At 39.0% G+C, this 25,233-nt stretch overlaps 1 protein-coding gene across 2 annotated transcripts in view; it reads right to left on the reverse strand.

Moving 5' to 3' along the window:
• Positions 1-24,174, reverse strand: part of PKN2 (protein kinase N2) — a 56,779-nt gene extending 32,605 nt beyond the window's left edge. For both annotated transcript variants that reach the window (XM_050900993.1, XM_050900992.1), the window contains exon 1: positions 24,002-24,174. In XM_050900993.1, coding sequence (XP_050756950.1) covers positions 24,002-24,049 — 48 coding nt within the window. In that variant the 5' untranslated portion in view covers positions 24,050-24,174. The remainder of the gene's footprint in view (positions 1-24,001) is intronic.
• Between the last annotated feature and the right edge of the window lie 1,059 nt (positions 24,175-25,233).

Genomic DNA, 25,233 nt, shown 5'->3' on the forward strand with positions numbered 1-25,233 from the left:
TACTGGCAACTTTATAAAGATTTATCAAGATGTTACCGGAAAATAAATTTGCTAGATTTTTTAAGAAATCCCTCAAGTAAAGCCTTTCACTTTAAAAAATAAAATAAATAAATAAATAAAAAATCTTACTTTCTTTTGCAGGCAAGCTAGGCTGAAATGAAAAAAAAAAAAAAAAGTTGCAGTGATGAATAGGAGTTGGTGTAGTAGGGGAGCAGGAGATGAAAAGTCTTCAGACCACCAGTACATATGAGGTCATGCTTGTACCTAGTATATGTTTACATATCACCGAGAAGTAAGAGTACAAAGGGTATGTTATAGAACCTACATTAATAAAGTACAAATACAATTAATTACATATGTAATAACACTTCCTGTGTGTCTTATACATGGACCCTGTAAAATGAGTAGACACTAGGTCCTACCCAAGAAGTCTTAGCTAGAGCTAAGTGAGTGAAGATCAAAGAAGGGCTCTCCTGAACTTAGAATCTGTTCCAGTCGTAATTCAGGATGTATTTAGTAAACGTGTGGCCTGATCTGTACGTAACTACCCAAAAGAAGAAAATTCCAGTAATTTTTCTTAAATACAATGAAGAAATTGCCTAGACTTCTGAAATATTTGGGTGGACTGTAAGGTATTTGAAGAGATGCTTAAAAATTCTAAAGTTTTGGGTGTAAAATTAGTTGTCATCACTATTTGCTGTTGGAAACACTAACAATGCAGCAGAGGAAAGAGTAGAAGAAAACATTCAGGAAGGAGTTCAAGAAGCACAGCATTGGGCTAATAAACTGTAAGAATGTCCCAGAACACACGATCTCTAGAAATAGTCCACTGTGACTTGTTTGTTTTCGAAAGAATTTGGGGAAATAAGGATCACGAAGGTTGTGCCTGGGCCATACCTGTCAACAGATAATGCTGGTCAAACTATTTCAATCTATGCACATTCCAGTGATACTGCCTTCCATAAACAAGATCCAATCTACTAGTCCTCAACTATAATTTTACAAGTTTACTAAATCATCTTTAAACCCCTCTTATTAAAACATTTCTACCCATAGCTGCTACTTTCAGTACAAAAAGTTAGCAACTCAAAGATTCTTAAATATTAAAAGTAGTCAGAATCACCATCTTGCCGCAGAATTTGTCTATCAGTGAAAAAGACAACAAACAAGCAATTTAGAAATGACAATGTGAGTAGGAAACAAAAGGGGAAAAAATCATGCAAATTTATACTCAAAGTGCACTTGTGATTCCTGTCAGTACATTTCTGTTAGTGCAGATTAAAATAAATAATTTATTATGCATATGTAGAGAGGCTATTAATAGTTGTACTGGGAAATACATGACATTGTTTCCATATATAGCATATAAAAAAAAAAATCAACTTTTTTTTTTTAAATAATCAATAGTGATGAGCAACTAGTACAAAGGTTCATATCCATAATGAAGGAAACCAACCATCATGTGTTGAGTGTTTTGTTTTGAGAAACAACTGAAACTGAAAATAAATCCATATAGCAACTGTATAGCAAACTATTTGTTTAAGTAATAAGTATATCCAAATTAGATTCAGATTTTTGATTTCCCTGTTTGTCTAACACATAAAAATTTAGGATGTAAAAAAAGTTTCAAGATTAGTATACTACTATTTAGCCTTTAAAAAAAAAAAAGAGATCAAAACAGTGTTTGCAAATAAAAAAAGTGTGTATTTTTAAACCATAATCCTTTGCACTTGTTCTGCAAGCTTCCTAGAAACAAACTCATCATCTACCTCCTTCAAAGCATGATATTACACTTTTCAGAGTTCACAGGAGAAAGACAAGTGGTAAATGTAAAAAAAAAAAAAAAACAAACCCAACAAAACACCCAAACAAAAACAAACAACCCCAAAACCAAAAGAAAACCTTGATTCCGTATTCCAATAGCACCTGAAGTATGCTAAAATTATGCCAAGAATGTACACTTCTCAAACAGAACAATGTAATTAAAATATAAAGAATTCAGAAATATTCTTGACTAGGGTTTCCCAAAAAGACTTCAGTTAATTGTTTATCTACTGAACAATAACTTATTTTGTTACAGGGGAGGTTTTTATCCCTCTACAAGCCCTACATCCCACCTGTTAAAGGGATGTTACATTCTTCCATAAACAGGTTTTTGGAGCCCTTGTTCCAGATATAGAGTCTATAACAAGTCTTCAATTAAAATAAATCTCCATGATCATTAGTAATTTGCATTCCAAATTTCCACTAATTAAGTTAAAGTTCTCCTCAGCTTGAGCAGTCTCAGGCAGCATCTTTGTCCCTGGACTTAAGGGTTTCAGGATACAGAGTCGTCTTCTTCAATCTGCTTCTGAGACAGCTAAGAGTTCAATAGTGTGGATGCTAACACTGGAAGCTGGTCACATTGCCTATGCATTTAAGCATTCATCTTTAAATCCCCTCAAAAGCCACAGACGATACTCCTTCTGTCTCTCTTGACATCCAGAGTTAATTATACTTTTGAACTAAAAGTATCCTGTCACCTAGTTACCTAGACATGTCACCTGGCGCAAAGGTCACTGTGAAATAAACAGTCTTCCAAGAAGGCAACCATGCACTCAGTGACCCTGAAGGTCGTTGTGAATGCAGAACAAGAGTGTGTTCTGCAAGCGAAGTTGCTCTGGTCCTGCGCAGACACATTTTGCTGCTGAGATGCAACGAAGGTTTGATACAGATCCTCATGCCGGAGAGACGAGCAGGCTCAGCAACGTTCCATTTTAAAATGGTGATAATGCCAAGATGGACACAACTGGACAGAACGTCTAATAGTTGAGTAAGAGAAGTGAGGTAAGATTTTTTCTTTAAGAAAAGCACCTCCCAAAATGCCAAACTCAAACTCTACTTTTAAACTGAGAAGTGACTTAAAACACAGGATATTCCAACCTTATTTGATGACAACCTATTATAAGTCTCTTGTTAGAGCTGAGTATTCTTTCAAAAAATTCTTTTTCCCATTTGGATAAACTCCATCCCAGGTTGAGCCTCACATCCATTAGGACGTAGGTGTTCTGTCCCCTCAACCTGAAAATTAAGTACGCCAAAAGAAACAACAGTTTGAGGTGGGGGCCAGGTCCTTTCCTTTGCACTGCTCAAGCAGGCAGGGTGCAAAGACAGAAGAAATCATTCACGTTCTCTATGCCAAGAAACCATCAATGGATTTTGCACAGCCACTTCCTTTACTCTCCCTCCCAGAATCATTTAACACAAAATATCTTAAGAGTGGAAATGCTCTGAACCAGATAATGACTAAACCACTCCTGCTGGCAAAACAGAGAACAGGCCTCACTGCTTTAAAATCTAAGACAAAAGAATGGGCAGCCAGTTATTGATTCTCAGTTTCTTTTTTAATTCTGGTAGTGTTTTGACTGCTGGTTAAAAGAGAGGAGCCAATCTTTGTTGGGTGGTCCCAGGACTGGACCACTTGGCATAGCATCCTTCTCCCCCTTGCGCCACAACAGACTGCTGGTGACCTAGTTCTTTGCCCCAGCAGCAGAAAAGAGCAGCAGGCACCCGGTGCTGCTCGTAACAACCTGCTTCTGGGCTGTATGGAAAGCAATTAGAGGCAGTGGTGCATACTTCTTTGCAATGGGAAAATACATGTTTATGAGCCAGACCGGAGATTTCTGAAACATTTCAGCATGTAATGAAACTGAAGCTATGTTTACTACAATAAACTATCAAGGACCACAAATTAGATACTACTGCTTAAAAAAAAAAAAAGAAAAAGGAACCCACATATATAGCTTTTCTACTGCAATGGCCTAATGACTCAACCTCACTTTGATTGCTGGCTCAAAGACTATCTATTTACTCAGATGAATTCAAGATGCCAGCCTTCAATTTCTGTACTCCTGGGAAATGTTTTAACTATAGTTGCTGAAAATAATGGGTAGTGGTCTGAGCACGTCTTTTAATAACACAGAGTCTATTCTGGCTGATGTGGTGAAAGAGAGTAGTAATGTTGTTTATGAAAACCCATGGGGGCCCTGCACTTTTTCCTCAGGTCAATTCTGAGCCAAATAATTGGTGAAGCAGGTGCCTTGCCAAACTGCATTTACCACCCAAACTCCTGTTTAAGAATAAAACATCTAAATTGCTGAATGATGGAAATGGTACTGCTGAATAGAAGAGACTACCACGAAGCTGAACATATCAGAGAAACTGCTTCAGTTGTGTAAATTAAATGACTTCCAATTCAAAATGAGATTCTCGAATTGCCACCTCTTAGAAGAAAGAGACAACGCTAAAATCCTGGGCATTAACAACTCCCAAAGACTTGCTCCTAAGAACACAGTACAGCTGCACTGTGTTATACCATGTACGCACCACAGAGAATATTGAATAGGGCAAGAATTCACATTGCTTACTTCTGGTAGGAATTGTTATAGAAAGGTAAGTGAAGCCTTACTACAGCATGCTTAACAGCTGATGAGTACTTGTGCGCAATATTATTTACACTTCACATTGACTTGCTACTAGCATGCACTCAACCTGCCTTTAGGAAAAAAAAAAAAAAAAAGACCATAACAAAACTCACAGTAAAACTGTGTATATTTTTTCCTAAAAATATTAGCATTCATTTTTATATGCTCTTGAATTTTAGTAACCATTTTAATAGACGATAATAGACAATTAAACAATAAGAAAACCTGCTTGACAGGTATAGTAAAAAATGCTTGGCTATTTAATATAAGCATACTCATTTCAAATATAAAAATAGGATTTTCATCTTATGTATGATTTCAAAAATTACCATAATCCAGAAAGACTAGATGTTTATTAATTTTTCATTTCATTTTGAAGAGCTGGAAGTACAGATTTGGAACTACTAGGTCTCTTAGTATAATTTTCTGAATAACCTTGGGGGGCAGGGGAGGAGAAGAAAAAAGAAAAAAAAAGTTGTTTTTCTGAGCTAACTGCCAAGGTCCCTGAAGCTCGCTATATTAATTCCTGAAACTACAGTAGTCTTTGATTTTAAGAACAATGTTAATCAATTGCAAACTTCCCTTCCCCCCCGAAGTCATTCATAAAACCAGATGTGACGGCTTGTCTGGATTACTGGAACTACATGGACTATTTCCTCCTGCCCAGAAGCAAATGTGATTGTGGTCAAGATCTCAGCACTCACCCAATGTCAAGAACAAAAAAAACCTTGGAGGCTTAATAGATTTTGGCATTAGTTTGCTGTGTTAACATGTCGCAAATCAGGATTTAATTTTAATCTAAGTCACAGCTCTCTACTTTGTAACAAGAGGCTGTTTAAGGCACAAATATCCATAGTGCATTGCATTATACGTGGATGAATTCAAGCAGGACACTGATTAAATGGGGTTCAATTCCTGTGCGCAAACAGTGAGTGCCTGGCTGCATCTATAAGAGATGAAATAGATTTAAAAAACAACCAACCAACCCTGTTCCTTAAAATAGGGATGTCCAACCTACAGTCCTCAATCAGCTGGTCCCCTCTGCCCCTCTCTTCCAGTTTCAGCTGTTGCCTCGATGAACACTTCAAGAGGAATGTTTGCTTTTAATCACGCGATAGCTGCTGGGCTGCAGTACTCAGTCCTACAGCACCTGTATGAAAAGCTGTGTGGCCTGCCTCAGCCAGAACATTGCACCTAAACAGGTAATAAAATTCCCTGGGGATTCCTTGCTAACATCTAGGCTTCCAGCCACAAACAACCCCTGATTAGGCCAGCGTTTAGTAACGCACAGAGCACACTCCCCAAAAGGTGCTCCAAGAGCAGCACAGACTTGCTTACAGAACTGGAAGTTGTGTCCGTGCAGTACTGTGACAACATCGATTACAGAAAGGGGCATTAAGAGAGAGAGATTTCCTTGCCACGTGAGGGAAGGAAAACATTTTAAGAAATGCTGCCTTCAGCTGCTTCTCATTGTAGCAGCTCCTGATGGTTTTATGCTAGGAGAAAGACCTGCAAGGAGGCTTGCAAAGAAATATGACATTAAAAGAAAATCTGCACAATCCCCTTTCTCATGATCACAAGGACTCGAGGGAGGCTATGGCACAGCACAAGTAATGAGCACCTGAATGCGAGATCAACAGATGGCTACAGTATCCAAGAAGCGTGACTAGATATTCTGGCAACAGGCGTGGTACAAACACTTCAGCAGTTTCCACACTTTTATCTATAACTTCAAGTTCCTACTCCCAGCCAAAAAATTCCAACGGAGCCCAGCACAGTGGAAACAAACCTTACCCTCTCTAGTTTCAGATGTGCAAAAGAAACAGCACAAATCCCCATTACGATGAATGGGGCCTGCTGTCACAACTTTTATTTACATGTGTCCAGGAACAAGATCAGCATATGAAGTTATGTCTATAACAATGCCATTCCTCCATTCTCTATGAGACCTTGCTGTCTTAGTTTTAATTTAGCTTCTCATTTTAAGTGCATGTGAAGTACCAACGATTATCAGTGGTGCTACAGTAACTGAGTTAGTATAACAAAGAAGCAGAATACATACTCAGAAGAAAACTGCATTTTACATAATTAATATGGTTTCAAGCAGACCACACACAGTAGTGGAAGCTCTATTAAATGTCAAAATATAAACGAGCTCTTTCAAGATACAGGGAAAAAGATTTTATGAACTGTTAATACCATACTGCATGTTGGAAGTATCTCCAATAATGATGTATCATAGAACTGTGCCAAAAAGACTGAAGTAATTCCCCCTAAAACGCAGCCTCACCTAGATGCATGCAGTAGAAGCACTGAAGTGATAATTTCTCTTCTAATTCCTGTAACGTTATCATAGCATGTATTCATAATGTGATAAATACACACACTCCTGTTTAAGAGATGAGGAAAACCAGGTAGATTAAATGACAGTTCAATAAATGAAAGAGAAGCAAGTTCAAAGAAGCAGAATATATTTTAAGAAAAGAAGTCCCTTAGTCACAGATCCTGAACTGGAGCTGTACATTTAATGCACTGGACTGGGCAGCGAAAACGGACATGCATGTGTGTCATATCTCCTACTGCCAACACAGGAATTCCATGCACAAACTTGTTTTGCATTTTCCAAATTTGATCTGGAAAATTTAAGTCTCCTTTTGAGACACACTTTGGGGAAAAATTCTTAAGATCCCATTACACAAATAAAAATGTGAAGACTGGTAAATAGCAGAGAAATTACTATTTTTGTGTGTTTGACAGTTTGAGGCTGCTTTGAAAAAAAAACCTTAAATTTTAAAGTTGATAGCAAAAGTAAGCATTGAAAGGGATTTAGGTTTTGGTGGGGTTTGGGGTTGTTTTGTTTGTTTATTTTAAACACTTTAAAAAAAACATGGAGTTATTGTTTTCTTCATGGGAATATCTGTAATTTTCTGTATCATGTAAATATATAAACAACTTCATCCTAATGGCCTAGAATTATTTCTTGAATATATACAGTACGTACTTTTAAAATAAAGTGTATATTTTAATATTCTTGCCAAATACTACATATGGGTATGCATGGTATCCATTTCTTTTAGAAATTAATACACTCATTTTGAATTACTGCTAGAGACTAAAACAGGGGGGTTTTGAGAGAAATTCTCATCACTACACTTGTCTCAGTTTGACTTGATTGATTTCTCTGTAGTTACATTAAGCTCAAGTTTGGCGCAAGCAGTTGTTTTACTGCTCTGAAATGCTTTAAGTCCAACATAACTTACTGAAGAAACAGAACTATTTAAGATAAAGCTATGGTCGTGCAAATGTTCTGTGGAGAATTTGCCTCTAAGTGCTAGTAATACAGAAACTAGTAATCTGTCCACAACAGATAAACACTCTCCCCCTTCCCCAAATAAAACATAACTAGTAAGGTATCTGTTGAAGTATGTGTTAAAGCAAACACCTAAAATAAAGCATTTCTGCTGCTACAGAAAATTAGTATAATTTCATGTCATCCCAATATAAATACTTTTATTGGTTTTTTCATATAAAATATTTACCTAATTTTGTCTAACATTCAGAGCAGAATAATATTACACATATAGCTCAAGATGTTGGAAAAAATAATACTACTGTATTATCCAAGCTACAGGATATGATACTTAATTTGGTAGAAGAGATTTTCAAAGGTAAAAAGGTCAGTCAACAGACATGAGTCACAATCATGCCTTATGACTTTGATAACGCCTCCTCAAATACAATGCACACTGGACAAAGGTGATAGTTTGTTGGGCATGCATCCAAAACATATACTTACCTTAACATAAAGTTAACATTGCAACTATACATTTCCAATGGCTGTAATGTTAACATTAAGATAAATGTGTGGTTAAATTTCTGCTTGTGAAGAAGTTTTAATCACTATGCAGAAATATCAAAATAAAACCCCAAGGAACCCAAACTGCAGTTATTAATACTTAATGACAAACAGGTCCAGTCCCATTTGTAAGGTGGTTTTCTTCTATTATGATAAAAATGAATTAGATAGTAGCTACTATTACCTAATTAAAAGGTATTATTATCTATCTCAGATAATGCAAAAGATTGACCATTCTGCTCATCCACAAATTACAGTATTAGCTATTGCCACATCTGTAAGTGGTGGTACTTAAAGTGTTACACATTCTAACTAACCTACAGGAGAAGAATGCTAAAACCCCTTACTACAAAAACAAGTCAGCACAATTTGGGACTTCTCTGTTCTTTCAGTGCAGGTTAAAAATCTTAAATCATTGAAATGATGTAAAAGAAATCCTAGTAAACAGGAATTTCTCCATAACACATACAAGTGTCAGGACACTGTCAAACAACAATACACTAATTTCTTTAATCTGAAAAGCACAACAAAGTGATCCATGTATGAGAATCTCCATTTCTGGGACAGATAATTATGATTTGAAAAAAACCCAAACCCTCTGTTTCTGGCAATTCCAGCTTTCAGCACAGACAACTGATATGTTAGTCCATTTAACTGTACTATATTTTACAGGAGCTATTTTTAGCCATTGCAAAACTAATGGAAGAGCTGAGAGTCTACATTCCACTCTAATTAAGCCATCATCTTTAGCAGCCAACTATTTTGTACATTATAAATGCAGCAATACATATCAGAGATAATACTAACATCTGTTTTATCAGGCAACAGGCCAAGTGGCTAAACACTAGATCTTGGTAAAGGAACCAGATTTTTTTTGCTTTCTAGGACTGTGCAACTGTGCCTTCAGCACAGCTTATGGGTTCCCCAGCTTGGTAGCTGAATCTGCTATTACAGGAAAGGGATGTATGTTTGTACTTATACCAAGGAACTATGTCTTTATACTCTAGGATTGAGAACTCTTTCACAGTAGTTTTGGCTATTACATCTGAAGTTACGTAAGTTCACACCCTACACTCCAACCAGCTGGAAATGCTGCTCCTGTTTTTGTCTCCAGCAGTAAAAGACGGATGGAAAAGCCTCCTTAAATCCTCTCCTCATCTTTACAGGTGGTCAGTAGAAAAGATCACTTTTCAGTATTGGGGATAAGTATTGCCACACCCAAAATTCCGCTTGCAGAGATGCAGGCATCTCATTCCATGCCTTTCCAGTAAAAGTTTATGGATGAACACAGAGTTATTTATAGAAGCATTACTTCACATCCCCATTTGTCTGAGACTTTTTACAGAGCATCACTGATGTATGCTGTGATACATTTGAATAGTGTTTTTGCAACCCGTCTTTCTCTGACCCTTAAAATATGGTAGGAAATTTCTCACTGGCTCTTAATGTCCATTTTCTATTTAAGAATTCCCTAGGTATTAGAGAAACGAAGAAACAGAAGCCCGTCTTAACCTACAACACAAGCAAAAAGAAAATTTCCTGACTTAACTGCTTTATATGCAATAGCAATGAAAAAGAGGCAAGTGATTTCACTTACTGATTAAGTGGCCTACAAAAAAATTCTTAATACATTTACATTTCAAAATACAAATCTGCTTAAAGTTTTGGTTTTAAAAACTTTCTACATTTTCTTAGTCTTTAGGAGCCCTGATCCCCCACTGACCTGCAGTACAGTAATCCAAATCTACCTTCTCACGACCCAAAATGAACCTCTGACATTTATATGAAGTTGACAGTGAGAAGCGTTGAATAAAGTCTAGGATTTTAGCTGAAGGATTTCTTAATGCTCATTTAACAAGTTTTACTCTTTTATGTTCAGTCTCAGTATCATCTCCCAAGTCAGTTGTCTCCCGTTTTACATATATACTTGGGTAGGACTCTCTTGCATCTAGCTCTTGTTACCAGCACAGTTTCAATAGCAGCTAAATTGAAAATGGGAAGCATCAGTTTCCAAATAACCAATGCACCAATGAGACCTGTAACATAAGAGAAATAAAGCAGCATAAACCAACTGCATTTCAATGCATCATGTATAGATATGCCTATAAAAGTGAATCTTAAAGGATATGCTATAAACCCAAGTTTACATAATAATGGCAAAAAATTCTCACCTTACAACTGCATTAAACTAGGGGAATGATATGGTGCTTTTTATACTGCTGAGTATTCAGAAAGCCCACAATGAGGCATATTTGTTAGTGATTTCAATGCCCTTCCTTTTTCAGAGTGGGTAAGATTACACATGCGTTCTATGTGTTTTCCAGCACCAATCCTGTGAATGGAATCTTGAACGTGGTATTTAACCTCTGTTTATCCTAAATTGATCCATTTTTTAATATTAAAAGCCTCACTGTATTTTACAGGGCATATATACACAGTAGTTTTCACACACACGATTTTAAAAAACGTTCTAGGAATATTTGTTGCCAATATTCCAGTGTAACTGATTTTGATATGCTCATAACTTTCAAGACATCCTTCTTCAAAGCTAAAAGTTTTCCACTTCATTCCAGTTCAGATGCATTTTAGTGAGCAGCCTGAGAAAAACCTTTAGTTAGTAATCGAAACTGTAGCATGAAAAATACGTTAAACAGAAGTAGAATATTCTGCTTTATTAATAACCAAGAGCTGCAAAAAATACTCTAGATATGACATTCAGCAAAACCTTCATGAAGAAGTCCTTTAAGCTAAAGAAAGAAATTACTGCAGTCGGAAGCTATTTATGGTTGAAGTTTAACCTGTTGCATTCCCAAGAGTATCTACTATGTACTCCTCTATAATGAGCTATCTAATCTAAAGCATGTCATCTTCAGGAGACAAAAATACACAAACTAAATTTTGACTGAAAAATACCAGCACGAAGACTTCTTTTACTTGATCAAAGAGACCAGCATATTCTGACAGAAACTTACATTTTAGGAGGTCATGGCTATTTCCTAGCTGTATTTGAAAAGGGGGGTGTAGGGGGGTGGTTTGTAGGTGGAGGGTGTGTGGGGGGGCGGGTGTGTGTTTTTTGAGGCTCTCTCAAGCATTCTATTAAGATGTCAAGAGTCAAAGGAGAAAAATACAAAGCAGTCTCTATAATAAAAAAAGAAATTAAACTACACAAAAATAAAGTACAGTCTCAATCTGTCTACACCATCTTCCAAAATAAGATACTATATTTAGCTCAGGCTAGCATCCTCTTAACTGTACACTTCTCTGACCTCTCTGAGCATTACTGGTTTCTTTTTCACACCCTTCCCACTGTTTTACCTAGCTAGGACGCAATGAACTGGCACTATTATAAACATTCTGGGGTACAGCCAATGCTTCTGCCTAGACACAGGTTCTCCCCATTTTCTGAAGATGCCAGAACCACAGCAAGCCCTTCCCTTCTCCTTTTGCTAACCCTGAGGAAGGAAGTGGCATCTCTGATCCTTCCCAGTATATGCCACCAAAATGTTCATTGCTGCTGTAACCCAGATTTGCAGGAATTCCCAGTAGATGTACTCAACTACGTACTAATCTTCAAGTATATTCACTGTGATAAAGAAACACTTAAATACTTCAGGACAGTAGACAGCTTACTTTATAACAGTGGAAAAATTCATAAAAGTAATTGGAAACATCTGACATTTTCAACATACATGGTTAGCAAAGTGCAAGACAAAAATTAGTGAAGGAAATGTGCAGAAAATATTACATGCTAGATGGAAATCAAGAAGAAAATAATTCAACTGCATAGTTCAGAAAATGTATGTGAATAAATTCAGAATGTGGATGCCTGTAGGTAAGTTTTAAAAATCTGTTTACTTGAAGTACTGTATAAACCTTAAATTGACAGTAAATTAATTCAAGTAATTGCAACAGATGGGAAGGCAGACAAATGCTAAAGAAATTAAATGTTACTTTTGTGTCCATAAAACAGTATTGTCTATTATAGAAAGGAAAGAGTTACAAAAATGGGAGACCACTTGCAGAACTTGCATCTCCCTTGCCTTTCTTTCATACCCAAGGTCATCTGGTTCAAGAATCAAACTGGAGTTAAAGAAACCAATTCCCACGTGCATGGCAGCTGCTGCCCTGACTGTGTCACTGAGTTACTCCCATCAAAAAGAAACACTTCAAAAAAGAACACTTTAATATTAGTGCTGGCTGCTAACCTGAAAAATAGAAGACAATACTGAATACTACTCTACAGCAGACTGATGTTTTTTCCTCCTGCACTTAAGAAACTTCTAAGGATTTTTTTTGTAAATCTGTTAGAACATAGTTTAATTAAAGCTTGAGACTACATTCACTCACTCTCTTGTACAGAATCCTAATACAGGTGAATGCCCATTTCTAAACCATTTAAATTAATAATCATAAATTGTTTCTGCATTGTGCAGTATGTTACAACAAAAGGCAGAATTCAAGAAAGGAGTTTGCCCCCCAAAACAAAAACTAGCTGCTGCATGCCATGTACTTTGCCATAGATACTCATTTTATTTGAAAAGTGCACATATAAAATGAAAAGGAAAAAACCCAGATTTAGATATTGCTTTGTGAAGTGGCTTATGTGATGAAGAATCATATTTGAACCAACTTGATAAAGATGAATAGTTAAAACTGATTACGTTTTTCTCCCAACAAATAGTTAGTTTGACTCAGACTAACTGATCTGAATAAAGAAGCAGAGAACAACAATTAAAAAACCCTCTGAAATAAATTATTTTGTTCTAATGTTAGAGTACTATCTGTTTTAAATTTCAAAATGTCATGTTTCCATCTCTTCAGGAGAGAAGAGACCGAAGACACAAATCCTAGCAACTTGATGAAAAATCATTAAATAATGGATTAAATTTCAGGAACAAAATTTAAATAATCTTCCCAAGCATCTCTGATTATACAGATATTATAATTTGCAAATGATAACTTTTAACATCCAGTCATTCTCGGCCTAAAACACCAGCTTCATATGAGCTTATAAATAAGCAACAAACAAAGTCAAATATTGAAGAAAACATGCTTCCATTAAAGGAGATTGCACAGTCCTAAATGGGCAGCAGTTCAAGAATGCTACGCTAGTAGTCAGACATGTACGATTTACAGTACTTTTACTTTTCTACTGCTGCCACTAAGTTTAGAACATGTCCTACAAAAAGGTCTTGCTGATTTTAAAATGCTCTGTAGATCTGTAGTACGCTTATTTTGGTACTTTCTAATACAAGTCTTCGAAACCCTGCCTTCAGTCTGACTCTTATCTTCTACAATCTTTTGCTAGACTCTAATTTCCTGTATTCTGTCTCCCCATCCCATTGTGCCCATGTAGTTCCCCATGTGCTCCGGACAGGTTGTCAGCAGCACACATCCTTACAACTTCAGAGGTTAATAATTTACTTTTGTCTTTTATTTTTAAGAAAAGCTGACACTTCTTTGTCATCATTTGTCTTATAATTTTAGCCTACATGATTTCAGAATTAGGGAAGAAATAATCTTGTCATGTCATATGCAGATCTGTCTATAAAGGGAACATCCTCTTAAAACACATTCCACTTAATTGTTTTGCAAAGTCTTCCCGTATAAACAAACACATGAAGTAGAAAAGCAGTGGATGGTTTTACATATTATGCTTGTAAAAAGCAACAGGCCACACAGTCAATTTGCATTCCTCGTAAATTCTCAACAATAGTTTTGGAGGCTTTTGGACTTAGGTTACTTAAAAATCTAAGTGATAAGATAATATGCATCACAATGATGAAAGAACAATTCCAATCTCGTATCTAATAACCTAAGTGATGTAAACAGTGTAAGTCCTAAAATCTATCATAAAACAGGTTATGTTCCTCTTCCTGTGGAAGAGAAATAAGAAAGGTAGGCAGAAGAACAGAACGAAGCAAGTTTTTTCCATTTATCTAAGGATTGGCATAAAGTTTCTTGCCCACATTACACAAGTATGCCAGTTGTTAGTAGAGAGCTTTGGAACATCTGGAATCAGCAAAAACACTCTCCTTGTTTATTCTAAAGATAATCCTTCACCCCAACAGCACAAATTAAAAAAAAAGTCCCAGATTCTAATGGCATAGCTGAATTATGAAGATAACACACCCAGAGTTTGTCAATGTGTACAAGGAGAAGGAGAAAGAATTGATAATTTTGAAAACTAATTCAACACCATGAGAACTTTGAAAACATTCAATCACTTTGTTACCTGAAATTTGTTATTTCTGCACCATATTTTCAGGCCTTTTTTCCCCCCAAATTTGGCTAGACCTCTGAAGCACAGCATCAATCTTGTAGTTCAAAGTCCTTTAAGTGGTGCTTTAATTGAAGCTCATGTGACCATTAAGAAGTATTCTGTTATTGCAAACGTTCAACTCATCATTGCTCAGGGTTTTTTCCTACTAAATATTCAAATGGCTCACAGTTACTGAACTATTCAATAACTGACAAATGCATTCATACCAAACTGTAATACCTCACACTCCTCATTATCTTTATGGACAGTAATTTTATAGTATTATTTGCACAGTAAGTTGTCTTCACTCCAAAATTCGATCCTATCTGTTTGAATTGTATACTCACTTTTTCTTTCACTTAAGTTAGAGAAATAACAAAAAGACTCAAGCTTTTTCAAAACTACTCCTTGCCTGGAGTGCATAAAAGGTTTAACAGCAACTTCTGAAAGCTAGCAAATAACACTGTGGTCATATCCCCACATTCACCTAGCGTACTGCTACAAAACCTTAACACTGTTCTCAACCTTTGACATCAAACTAAATGAAACTACCTCTTCCATCCATGCATGATGTCCAAAACAATTCTATTTTCAATGCTTTTTCAGACAAACAGGTTTTTACTGTCACATGCAGCATATTGTGAGACCTTCTGCTTGAACAATGCAAAGCTAGAAAAGAATTGCCATAGACAGTGCATGGACTGTTTGTTATCTGTATATTCATCTGCAGTAGAATTGGACTCTTCACAGTCCCTAGCTGAAAGCCACATACATGAGAGTAAATCTCAGCCTGTAATCTGATAAACATTTTACTGCATAAACCAGCATTGCAGGCAAAAAAAGCACCCTAAAGAACCAGCAGTCCTATCCTCCCTGACAGTTTGTTCCTGCCCCAGACCGTTCGCTGATATATGCCAGTACAAACCTTTATATGGCCACACAGTGAACTGGATTGTGAACCTGATCTGGCTGAAAACTAATTTAGAGGGGAAAAAAACCTACCAAAACAAAACTAACAACAAAATCTATTCACCATATAGCTGTCTGTGCAAATGTAAAGCAATACAACATGGCACATGCTCGTTTTCAGCAGCAGTACCAGCTGACAAAGTCTGACACTTTCTTTGAAAAACAGCCTCTGTATGGGCAAAGCTTCCAGTTCCAGCACACGGCGTGGTCAATGAACCAACTAGAACTTTTCCATCCTAAATTTACATCACAGACCTGCCTTGCGTCTTAGTGATCTGCAACAAAAACCTAAACTGAATATACCTTTTGACAGTTTTCAAAAATACATATGTTAAAATTCCTAAGTTCATAAGCAAACTATAGTGCCAGTGATATACTAAACCATATCATTAATATTATTTCCTGTTTAATTAGCCAGGTTGTGTTTGGGACTTTAAAAAAAAAAAAAAAAAGGAGGACTTTTTTCTGCTTCTTTTAATCATTGACTCTCAATTTCTCCTCAAAAGTTACATAAAGTTTATATATGAAAAAAAATTTATATACATACAGATAGAAAAATAATTTCAGAACAGCTATGCACCACAATTATTTGCAAGTACTATTTCTAAATCAGGTAAATAACAATTACACTTACTATTAGCTCTTATTCCTTTCAATAACCTACTTATTCCAATAGTCTAACAAATGTGAGTACACAGAAGGATGTTACATATGTACTTATGTTCATGTACATGTATTTTATTTTTAAATTTCATAAAGAAATTGTACATGATAGTGATCTTTAAGTACTTTGAGTATTAACTTTTACAAGCTAACAAAAAAGGTATATCAACCCTTTTGAATTGAGCAATATTCTCTGGGTTTAAGGCCCAGCACTAATTCAGAAAGCTACTACTGTTGTAGTAATCCACATGAGAAGTTCTCCTTTCTGACCTGATCTGCTTGCAAGTGTTTCTATCACACTAACAGACAGAGCCTCACATTATTCCCGTGATTTATCTCAGAACTTTGATACAATCTATTAGCACCTTGGTATTGCAGACTTAATTATGCCTTCTCCTGGCTACAGATCTGCCGCCTATTGCATTTTGTGACACTCTAATAACAGTTGTGGAAAGTTAGCAGAAAGCTGTCCCCCTGGTTCTTCTCAATAGAAATAGCACTGGTTCTGCTACTTTCATTTTCAGGTTAACTTGTTCTTGTGTTTAATGGAAACTTAAAATCTATAAGCCCTACTACCATGTTGCCGGATAGCAAATATTTGAAAAAACCTCAACAGAAAAACCAGTTTGCTTCAGCACCGGACTACGATACATAACACTACAGACATGAAACAGATAGGCTTTTGATTCAAGCTCTCTGATCTGTACTTATTTAGAGAACAAGTCAGAAATTCTCTGTCATTTAAAAACCAATACACCTCCAGTGAAGAAAATAAGGCTTAAAGAAATCCACAGGAATTGGAGGCAGAAAAAGCTAACGAATTTAGTCATGTCCACATTAAAAGTTTTTACCAACATAGCCCAGTTTTCCTGATTTGCATAATGGGGCAGAGCAAACCCTCCCTGGGTCCTGCCACTTATCAACTTTTCTTTATGGCACAAAAAAAGAACAGGAAAAATCTGCATATATTACCCTTTCGTAGCCCAACCCAACCCTTCCCAGTCAATCATTTCTTATTTGGTACCTGATAGCTATCTACATATCTATAATAAAATAACAAAGGCCTTTAGTATAGATGCAGTTGTCCTAGCAAAATATACTTATGCTAATATTCCTGTTTTTTCCCTGGTTGCCCAGCAGAAGCGACAAACTACATTGATGAGAGCACAGTTTTGACATCATGGTGCATCCACTCCAGAAGTGCTCTGTAGACCACTGTAGCAGCAAACAGGAACTAGAGCCAAAGTGGGCATAATGTTGATACACAGTATAGGAAACTGCATCTATACCTAATATCAAGAAAAATAGGTGTGGCCTACTCTTAAAATACAATCAGATCACCACTACCCACAGTTGGTGGTACCACAACTGAGCCATAGTAACTGATCATGTGAACTCTCTCAACTCACCCTGTTTGTGAAGTTAAATGCATTAGCCTAAATAGCTTGGTTTCAGCCTCTTCTATTACCCACGGTACAACAGCAGAGAATTCCCAGCAGAGCTGGTCCATTTAGCTGAACATAAGCCTGCAACTGCACACTACTATCCTGTTCATATTACTGTCTGCTCATCACAGAACTCAGACATATCCTCCTCACCAGCTGCCAGAAGTTGCACTGGCAAAGTTGATGGATGCCACAAAACTGCGTTAGTTTGACACAACAGTCACAGAATTCCTGAAGGTTCGGGAAAGCACCCCACAAAGCACCACAACAAAACCCACAAAGCAGAACTCTGCTCCATAGGATGCATGCCCAGACTGCCATGTAAGTAGTTCAATTCACTGGTGAGCTGTCAAACAGTAAGTAATCAGTAACTGTAAAATGGCAGTAACAAAAATGGTGTGGACTTGTGTCAGTGTGACATAATTATATTGCTGCAGTTCAAATAAACAAACTAGTCAGATATAATGTTGCTGTAAGGACAGGCCCAAGGCATTTTGTTAACTAATGGCACTACTAGTTTCTGTTTCAATGTAGTACTTCCGAATCATATCTCAAAGTAACAGAAGTCATGGATCGGGTCCTACAACATAAATCTCATTTCTTTAAAAACAAAACACTCCTCCCCCAAACACTAGCAAAGAAGTTACTTTGCTTGTGCCAGGAAACGCAGAACAAGCATTAATAATTAAAGCTTCAAAGTACCACACAAATACCCTGCCCATGCTACAGAGCAATATCTCATGAGAGACACTTCAGCTCAGTCTGTTCCTGAACCCATTCATTTACTGGATCCATGCAGAGAAAACAAAACAAAACAAAACAAACAAAAAGCCTACCATCAACCAATTTGTACCAGTTGTACAAGTGATTTCTAGAAAAAGCAAAAAGAAAAAGCAGACTGAGACCCTCGCACAGCATATAACACACCATAAGGCATTGTTACTCTGAATCTAAGTAGAGGCCATGTAATGTCTTAGTCTCTAATTCAGCAAAGCACTGAGACATTGACGAAGAGATTCTTAATCCCATCATTAAGCCCTTAAACCACCGTTTCCCAATGTCAAGGACATGTTTATCTAGTTATTCTACTACAGATTTTAGGTTACATTGTAATGAATGACCATTCACAATGTATAAAACTGTTCCAGCAGAGCTATTACACATATTGTAACTAAATATACTTTTCTGCTAGCCTTCAGGAATAATTTACCTTGAGTTAAAATACCAGATCTGGGTCTTGGAAAGACATCTGCTCTGATAAAGAAAATTCAGTCAAATGTATACAAGTCTACATCATATACAAGTCCCTATGTTAACAGGCAGACTGACAGAATTCAGAAGATGAAAAAAAACCCCAAACCAAAACAAAACCAAAACTCCCACCCATGCACCTACCTAAAGGTATTTTAAGGACTGTTTATGTTCCACTGAGAACAGGATGTATATTTTACTAATACAAGTTTTGAACAGAGTACTGTTTAAAGAGTAATATATATCCACAAATGGAAAAAAACTGAAGTGCTTCCCTAAAGCCACCAGTTCTGGAAGCGTTTGTTACTGAGACCTGAGAAGTCCCAAGCAGCTGTATGCACATTTTCCTGTCTAAACTGCAGTAGACTAGTTCAGGATATTTTAACTTGAATGTGACATTTTCTTGTTCTGAAGAAACAAGAGTAATTCAAAATTATTTGAGGCTAATCTGTCCTAGCTGAACAGTATTTGAAGGCAGTCTTACTGCTGAGTGTTCAGCCTAATTACAATGTCTGTTCAAAACGGATTAATTAGGTTACTTGTACCTTTTTAAGGTGTCCTTAGGCACTTGACCACAGCTAATAATAAATACCCCGTACTTTTTATCTCTAAAGAAGCAAGCATCATTACCTCTATTCTAAAGATGAGGAAACTGAGATGTGAGTAAGCAAAGTCATCTGCCTAATGTCACCTAGCTGAGAGCAGAGCAGCCAGGAACGAAATGCAGGTCTTCAGAGTCCCGTCTAGTAGTTTAACCCAACACAGCGAGGTACAAGTGCCTAATTTTATATAGCTTTATATACAAAATGTAGTTGTGTAATCTAAGATTCAACTGTCCAATTTATATCATGCAGACTAACAAAATACTGAGCATTTTTCAATCATATTCACTTTATGAATATTCTTGTCCCAGATATGAAATGGAAAAATAAAACAAACTAAAAACTATACCGGATGTGCTATCATGTAAGCATAATTTACATATATTTCAGTTGTGGTACTGTTCATCACTACTTTAAAAAAAAAAACCAACAAAATGTTACCAATGGCCCTTAAACACGATTCTGTCATGAAATTTATGCTTCAAGATCCTTGAGTACAGAATCTTAGGAAATCAGATGACTAGGGCTTCCATTAAAACAAAATATCCATTAAAAAATCCCTTTATTCTGACCAATACAGAAATAAAGACATTTTTGCTAATGTTTTGTAATTTTAAAAATATGTATTATGGCTGAGTTTGAAAAACTCATTCCAAGTAGAGCCTTTAACACTTCCATTTGAAGCAAATGAGGGTCTGTTACATACTTATTTACTTTAGGGCATAGCCCAAGTTCTCTATCTTGACCAAACAATTTCATTTAAGCAAATAAAACCAAGTAATATACTGTTTTTTTCTGGTGTTAAACAGGTATTGTTTTGGAAGCACTATTTTGAGTGAACCAAAGATTTTCTTCAAATAAATCCTGTAACATTAACGAGAAAAGTCTAAGTTTTAAAACATTTACATTACTGTCTAGAAAAGAAATGGTAGAGAACACCTAGAAGTACAAAAGTGCAATCACTTTGCATACACAATAGCTTCATTTAAATACTCTAAGTAATAATTTCTGTTACCCCAGCCATATCAACTTACTATGCTGACATCTATCATCACTGCCAAGAAAGCACACATCTTTGGAAATACACACCACCTCACAAAAACTCTTATTTTTTTTAATAATGGTTAAAAAAAAAACCCAACACCTTTTTTTCCATCTAAAACTTAAAAGGTTTTATTTCCTGGATGCCTTATTTTATAGCCTACAGCATCATAAGTTAAAGTTTAATTTTATGAGGAAAGAGTTGCCACTTCCACCAGGAAGTAAAGAGTTAAAGGCTGTGCAATTAACCTGAAAGCAAGCACTGGAGAGGCTAGTTTACCTGCTGGACAAAGTTCTAAAAGGATGCAAGTCCAGAGAAGGACAGCAGAATTTTGGAAGGGAAGGCAACATCAGCAATACTGGTTCTTACCCAAGCTCCTTCCCCCTCCTACAAAAGAACCTGTACTGGAGATAAAAGGAGGTAAAAAGGTAAGCTGGCTTTATGTAATCTTTCAATCTTTGGTAATCAGGTAATTTTGCTGGTGAAGCTACTTAACAGAACAAACTAAAAAGAGGATTTGTTTACTGACAAGTTTATTTCATACTATGCATTTGCTAACTACTGAGGAACAAACGTTGCATTTTTCACCTTGAACAAACTTACATGAAAACTTGCTTAGAAGCAAGATATACTTTCCACATTCTATTAACTGTCTGTGAAATGTTTAAAGTAAGATACAGAAGAATGGAGAAAATATTTTGTAAAAAAGCAGGACAGAAATGTCTACTGGATATTTGCTAGCAGAGGTTTTTAAGAAACTGCTCTATCAGATATGGAGTCACTTTTTCTAAAACATAAAACTGTCACTGTGAAAAGTGCAATCTAAGGCCTGTTTAAAGCCTGTTTAATTAAACCCAGTACACTTTGAAACAAGTACATATACCACATCTATGCTTTACCACTTTCTTCTTAGCTGTTAGTTATTTTGCCCTTTTGTTCATATTTTCTCAGAACCCACTTCACATCCTGTTAGTCAGTAGTTGTGAAAGCTTGCCAATCTTTATATCAGGAGAGTTCAATTGATTCGTGACTACTGATCCACTTTTATTAACTTCATCCAAACCTAACACTTAACTACTTACAGCACGCTGGAGTACACAGAGCTATCACAACCAAGAGCATGCAGAACATACGATATCAATAAGCAATGTGTTATATTGATCACTGACTGATACTCACTTTAGATTCCATGTCAGGATCAAGCTTGGGATTAACACTAGGTTTAGCTTGTGTCCAGTAGGTTTTCATGAGTATTAGCAAAACATCTAAACCACATATCGTTCACGATCTAGATCAACCCAACCATGTGACGCTTTCAACCTTTACTGTAGCCATGCATTCTACAACTTCCTCATCTTTCTGCACAAGATTGCAATATGCAAGTAAAAGCCCATCTTACATATAAGCACTTTTTAAGTTAGAGTTCTTTAGATTGAGGAAGTTTCCTCCTGAAGAAACATGAGTGAAATGGCGTATCTCACACTTCACTGTAGTTCCCTTTACTTTGGGAACATGCCACTAAACTAGCTTCTGTGCACAGGTATATGAAGAGTAATTTGTTTTGAAGAATTCCCAAGAAAAATGATTCTGATGCCTTTGCATTCCACTGCTAATATATGCCACTGCAAGCAAAACACCACCTTTACAGTGGTTCTTCCTGATATGGAAGTTCCTCTTAAAAATACCTAAAAGTTAGCAATTTACAAAGCTTAAGCCCTACTGGGATTTCCATGTTAACTTCGTAACGTTTCTGTCTTGCCCAAAGAACTGTATTTATCGATACAGAAGTTACCACATATAATGGAAGAGACAGTGGATTAGATCCTTCGGTTGCATCCTGGGTTTTTTTTGTTTTTTTTAATTAGTATCACTGTCGGTCTCATCTTCCAAGAAAAAAAAAAAACAACCAACCCTCCTCATTCCCAACAACAAAAAAGTCCCCCCAAACAAAAAACCCCAGTCATTTCTGTTTAACTTAATCCGAACCTCACTCTCAGTACTTCTACAGAAATTCTGCTTCCATTTAGCTTACCTGTAACACTACCATAGTTACTTATTCACACAGCTCACCACTTCAAACAGGTTTACCAGCTTCTATATCATCGTATCAAGTTCGTATTAACATAGTGATTCTTCCTAGACACTTATGAGCCACTGATTAAAGTTCAGCATTTTAGATGGATTCTTAGCCTTCAGCCATCTCATGTGCTACAATATTAAGTAGACTGCTACATCTCTGTTGTGCTTTCTTTTCCTTTGTTACTCAAGCGAGCACATCGCTAACATTTAAAATTACAGGAGAATTTACCAGCATTCAGGAAATAAAATTTCTCCTTTTTAAAGCATGCCTTTCTAATTTCTATTCAAGCATTAAATTCAATGCTTTCCATTTATGGACTTCTTACTTTGGCTAATTGTCCAACTAATAAATTCAGAGACACATTCTTTGCCTGGTTAACCATAACAACTTGCATAGATTTAGCGGTGTATATTTAAAAAAAAAAAAAAATTAAAAAAAAAAAAAAAGCAAGCTTTCTTCTGGACAAGGAAGCGGAAGAGCTAGCAGGTTGAGCTGACGTTTAAAGATAAGAGCACAAATGTGAAGCTCCCGAATTGCATCTAACCCTGCAGCTGACAAGCAGAAAAGTAACAGTTGCACAGGCAACCGAAACTGGTCAAACTACAGGGATGGAAACAACCAACCCTTGAGTTTTCAGGGCCTTTTACAGCGTTGGGGCGTTGTTTGAGTATTTTGTAGTGACAAGAACCCTTGCCGTGTGACAAATAACGTTGGTCGGACCATTTTCTCCTCTTCACAGGCTCCGAGTTCAAGGCCTACATAAAGGAAGCTGCTCCGACTCCTGCGCGGTGCAATGTACAGGGGAAAAGCTCTTTGCTTGACCCCGACGCAGGCGTTGAGGTGGCTACCGGGAGCCCCTCCGGCCGGGGCCCTGACGAGCGCCGTGCCCGGGGGGGCGGGGGGGGGGGGCGAGAGCTACCAGCCACCGCAGCGGCTCCGCCGCGCCGGCGGGAGCGGGCAGCCTCCGCGCTGGCGGAGGGCGCTCCCCAGCCGGCGGGGCCCCGACCGGGGCGGGGGGCGCGGCCCGGGGCAGGCCCTGCCGGAGGGACGCGGCCGCTCGGCGGGGGGAAGGAGGGAGAGCCGAGAGCAGACAAAAGCGGGTCGCGGCCGGCAGCGGGGTGGGGCCGTGACCGGGCGGCGGCGCCTCCGCTCTCGGGAGAGAGCGGCGGGAAGAGGCCTGGGGTGGGCACGGGCTTCCGCTGCCTTCCCGGCCCGGCCCGGCCGCGGGGTGGGGTGGGCGCCCCGCGCCGAGCGGCGGGCAGGGGGCGGCGGGGCGCGGCGGGGCCGGCGGCGGCTCCATCCTCCCCGCGAGGGAGGGGAGCGGAGCGGAGCTGGGGCGGCGCCCGGAGGGACGCTGCCGCCGCTTACCTGGAGCTCGGTGAAGAGGATCTCCCTCTCGGCCGCGTTGGACGCCATTGCGCTGGGGTTTGAAGTCCGCACCTGGACGCTGCTGCTGCTGCCGCCGCCGCCGGCGGGGAGGGGAGCGAGGGAGGCGGGTCCGGGGCCGGGACTAAGGGCGCATCGGGGGCGGGGGTAGCGCTCCGTGCTCAGGCAGGCAGGGGGACGCGGGAGGGGGCGCCGCCGCCGCTCCCCCTCCTCTCATGGGGGTCGCGCCGGGCGCTGGGGCGCGGTGCGGTGCGGTCCCCGCCGGGCCGCGGATGCGCTCCCCGCCCAGGCGCGGCGCTCGGCCCTGGCAGCGCTCGGCCGCCGCGGCTGCTGCTCCTGCGGCCGCCGCGGATGTCGCACCATTTGGCTGTCACCCTGTCGCAAAAGCGTCGCTGCTTTGCGGCTCCCGGAGCACGTGATGGTGTGTGTGGGGAGGAAGAGCGGGCTCCCTGGAGGCGGCCGGCAGCCCGCCCCTGCCCCCCTGCGGGCAGAGCGGCGCGAGGCGCGGAGCGCGGGCTGGGCGCGCGCGCCTCGGTCCTCGGCCCCCGGCCCCCCTCAGCCCCTCGGTCTCCTCGCCGCCTCCCTCCCGCCTCGCCGCGCTCCCCGGGCGGCACTTCCCCCGTCTGTAAAGCTCCAGCGCTGGGAGTCCTGTCGTTTCCTCCTGTGGGGGCGGGGGCAGGGGGGCGTGTGGCACATCCCTGGTGTTGGGGGTTGCTGGGGCTCGGCTCCGCCAGGCCTAGGAGACAGGTAAAACCTTCTGGCCGTCGTTTAGCAAAAGCAGCTAGCTCAGGAAGGAGAGGTCACGCTTGTCTCAAGCGCCCGGAGAGAGGGCAGCCACCTGCCGCCCTGGGGACCTGGAGCAGTGGCCCAGGAGGTTGTGGTGAGTGGGGGCTGTTAATGCCGTTCTTGTTAGTTTAAAGGGCTAAACATATGTACTTGGGGTGCTTGGTGAGTTTTGGGGAGGGTTGGCACTGTTCAGTTAGTCTGCAGACTAATAAGCTTCTGAGACCTTCAAAGTCAGTTGGAGTGTCTGGGAGGAAATGGTTTCTCTTCCCTCTTGGCAGCATGTGACACTAGCGTTTATTCTCAGTTTCCTGCCTGTGTCGGTTCCCCTCCCCCCCCCCCCCCCCCCCCCCCCCCCCCACCTGTCCATAAACATGTACGTTCAGTTGGCTAGTCTATACACACATGCATTCTCATTGCAGCTTAATATT

This window comes from Gymnogyps californianus, chromosome 8 (genome assembly GCF_018139145.2).
Source record: "Gymnogyps californianus isolate 813 chromosome 8, ASM1813914v2, whole genome shotgun sequence".
Classification (NCBI taxonomy): Eukaryota; Metazoa; Chordata; class Aves; order Accipitriformes; family Cathartidae; genus Gymnogyps; species Gymnogyps californianus.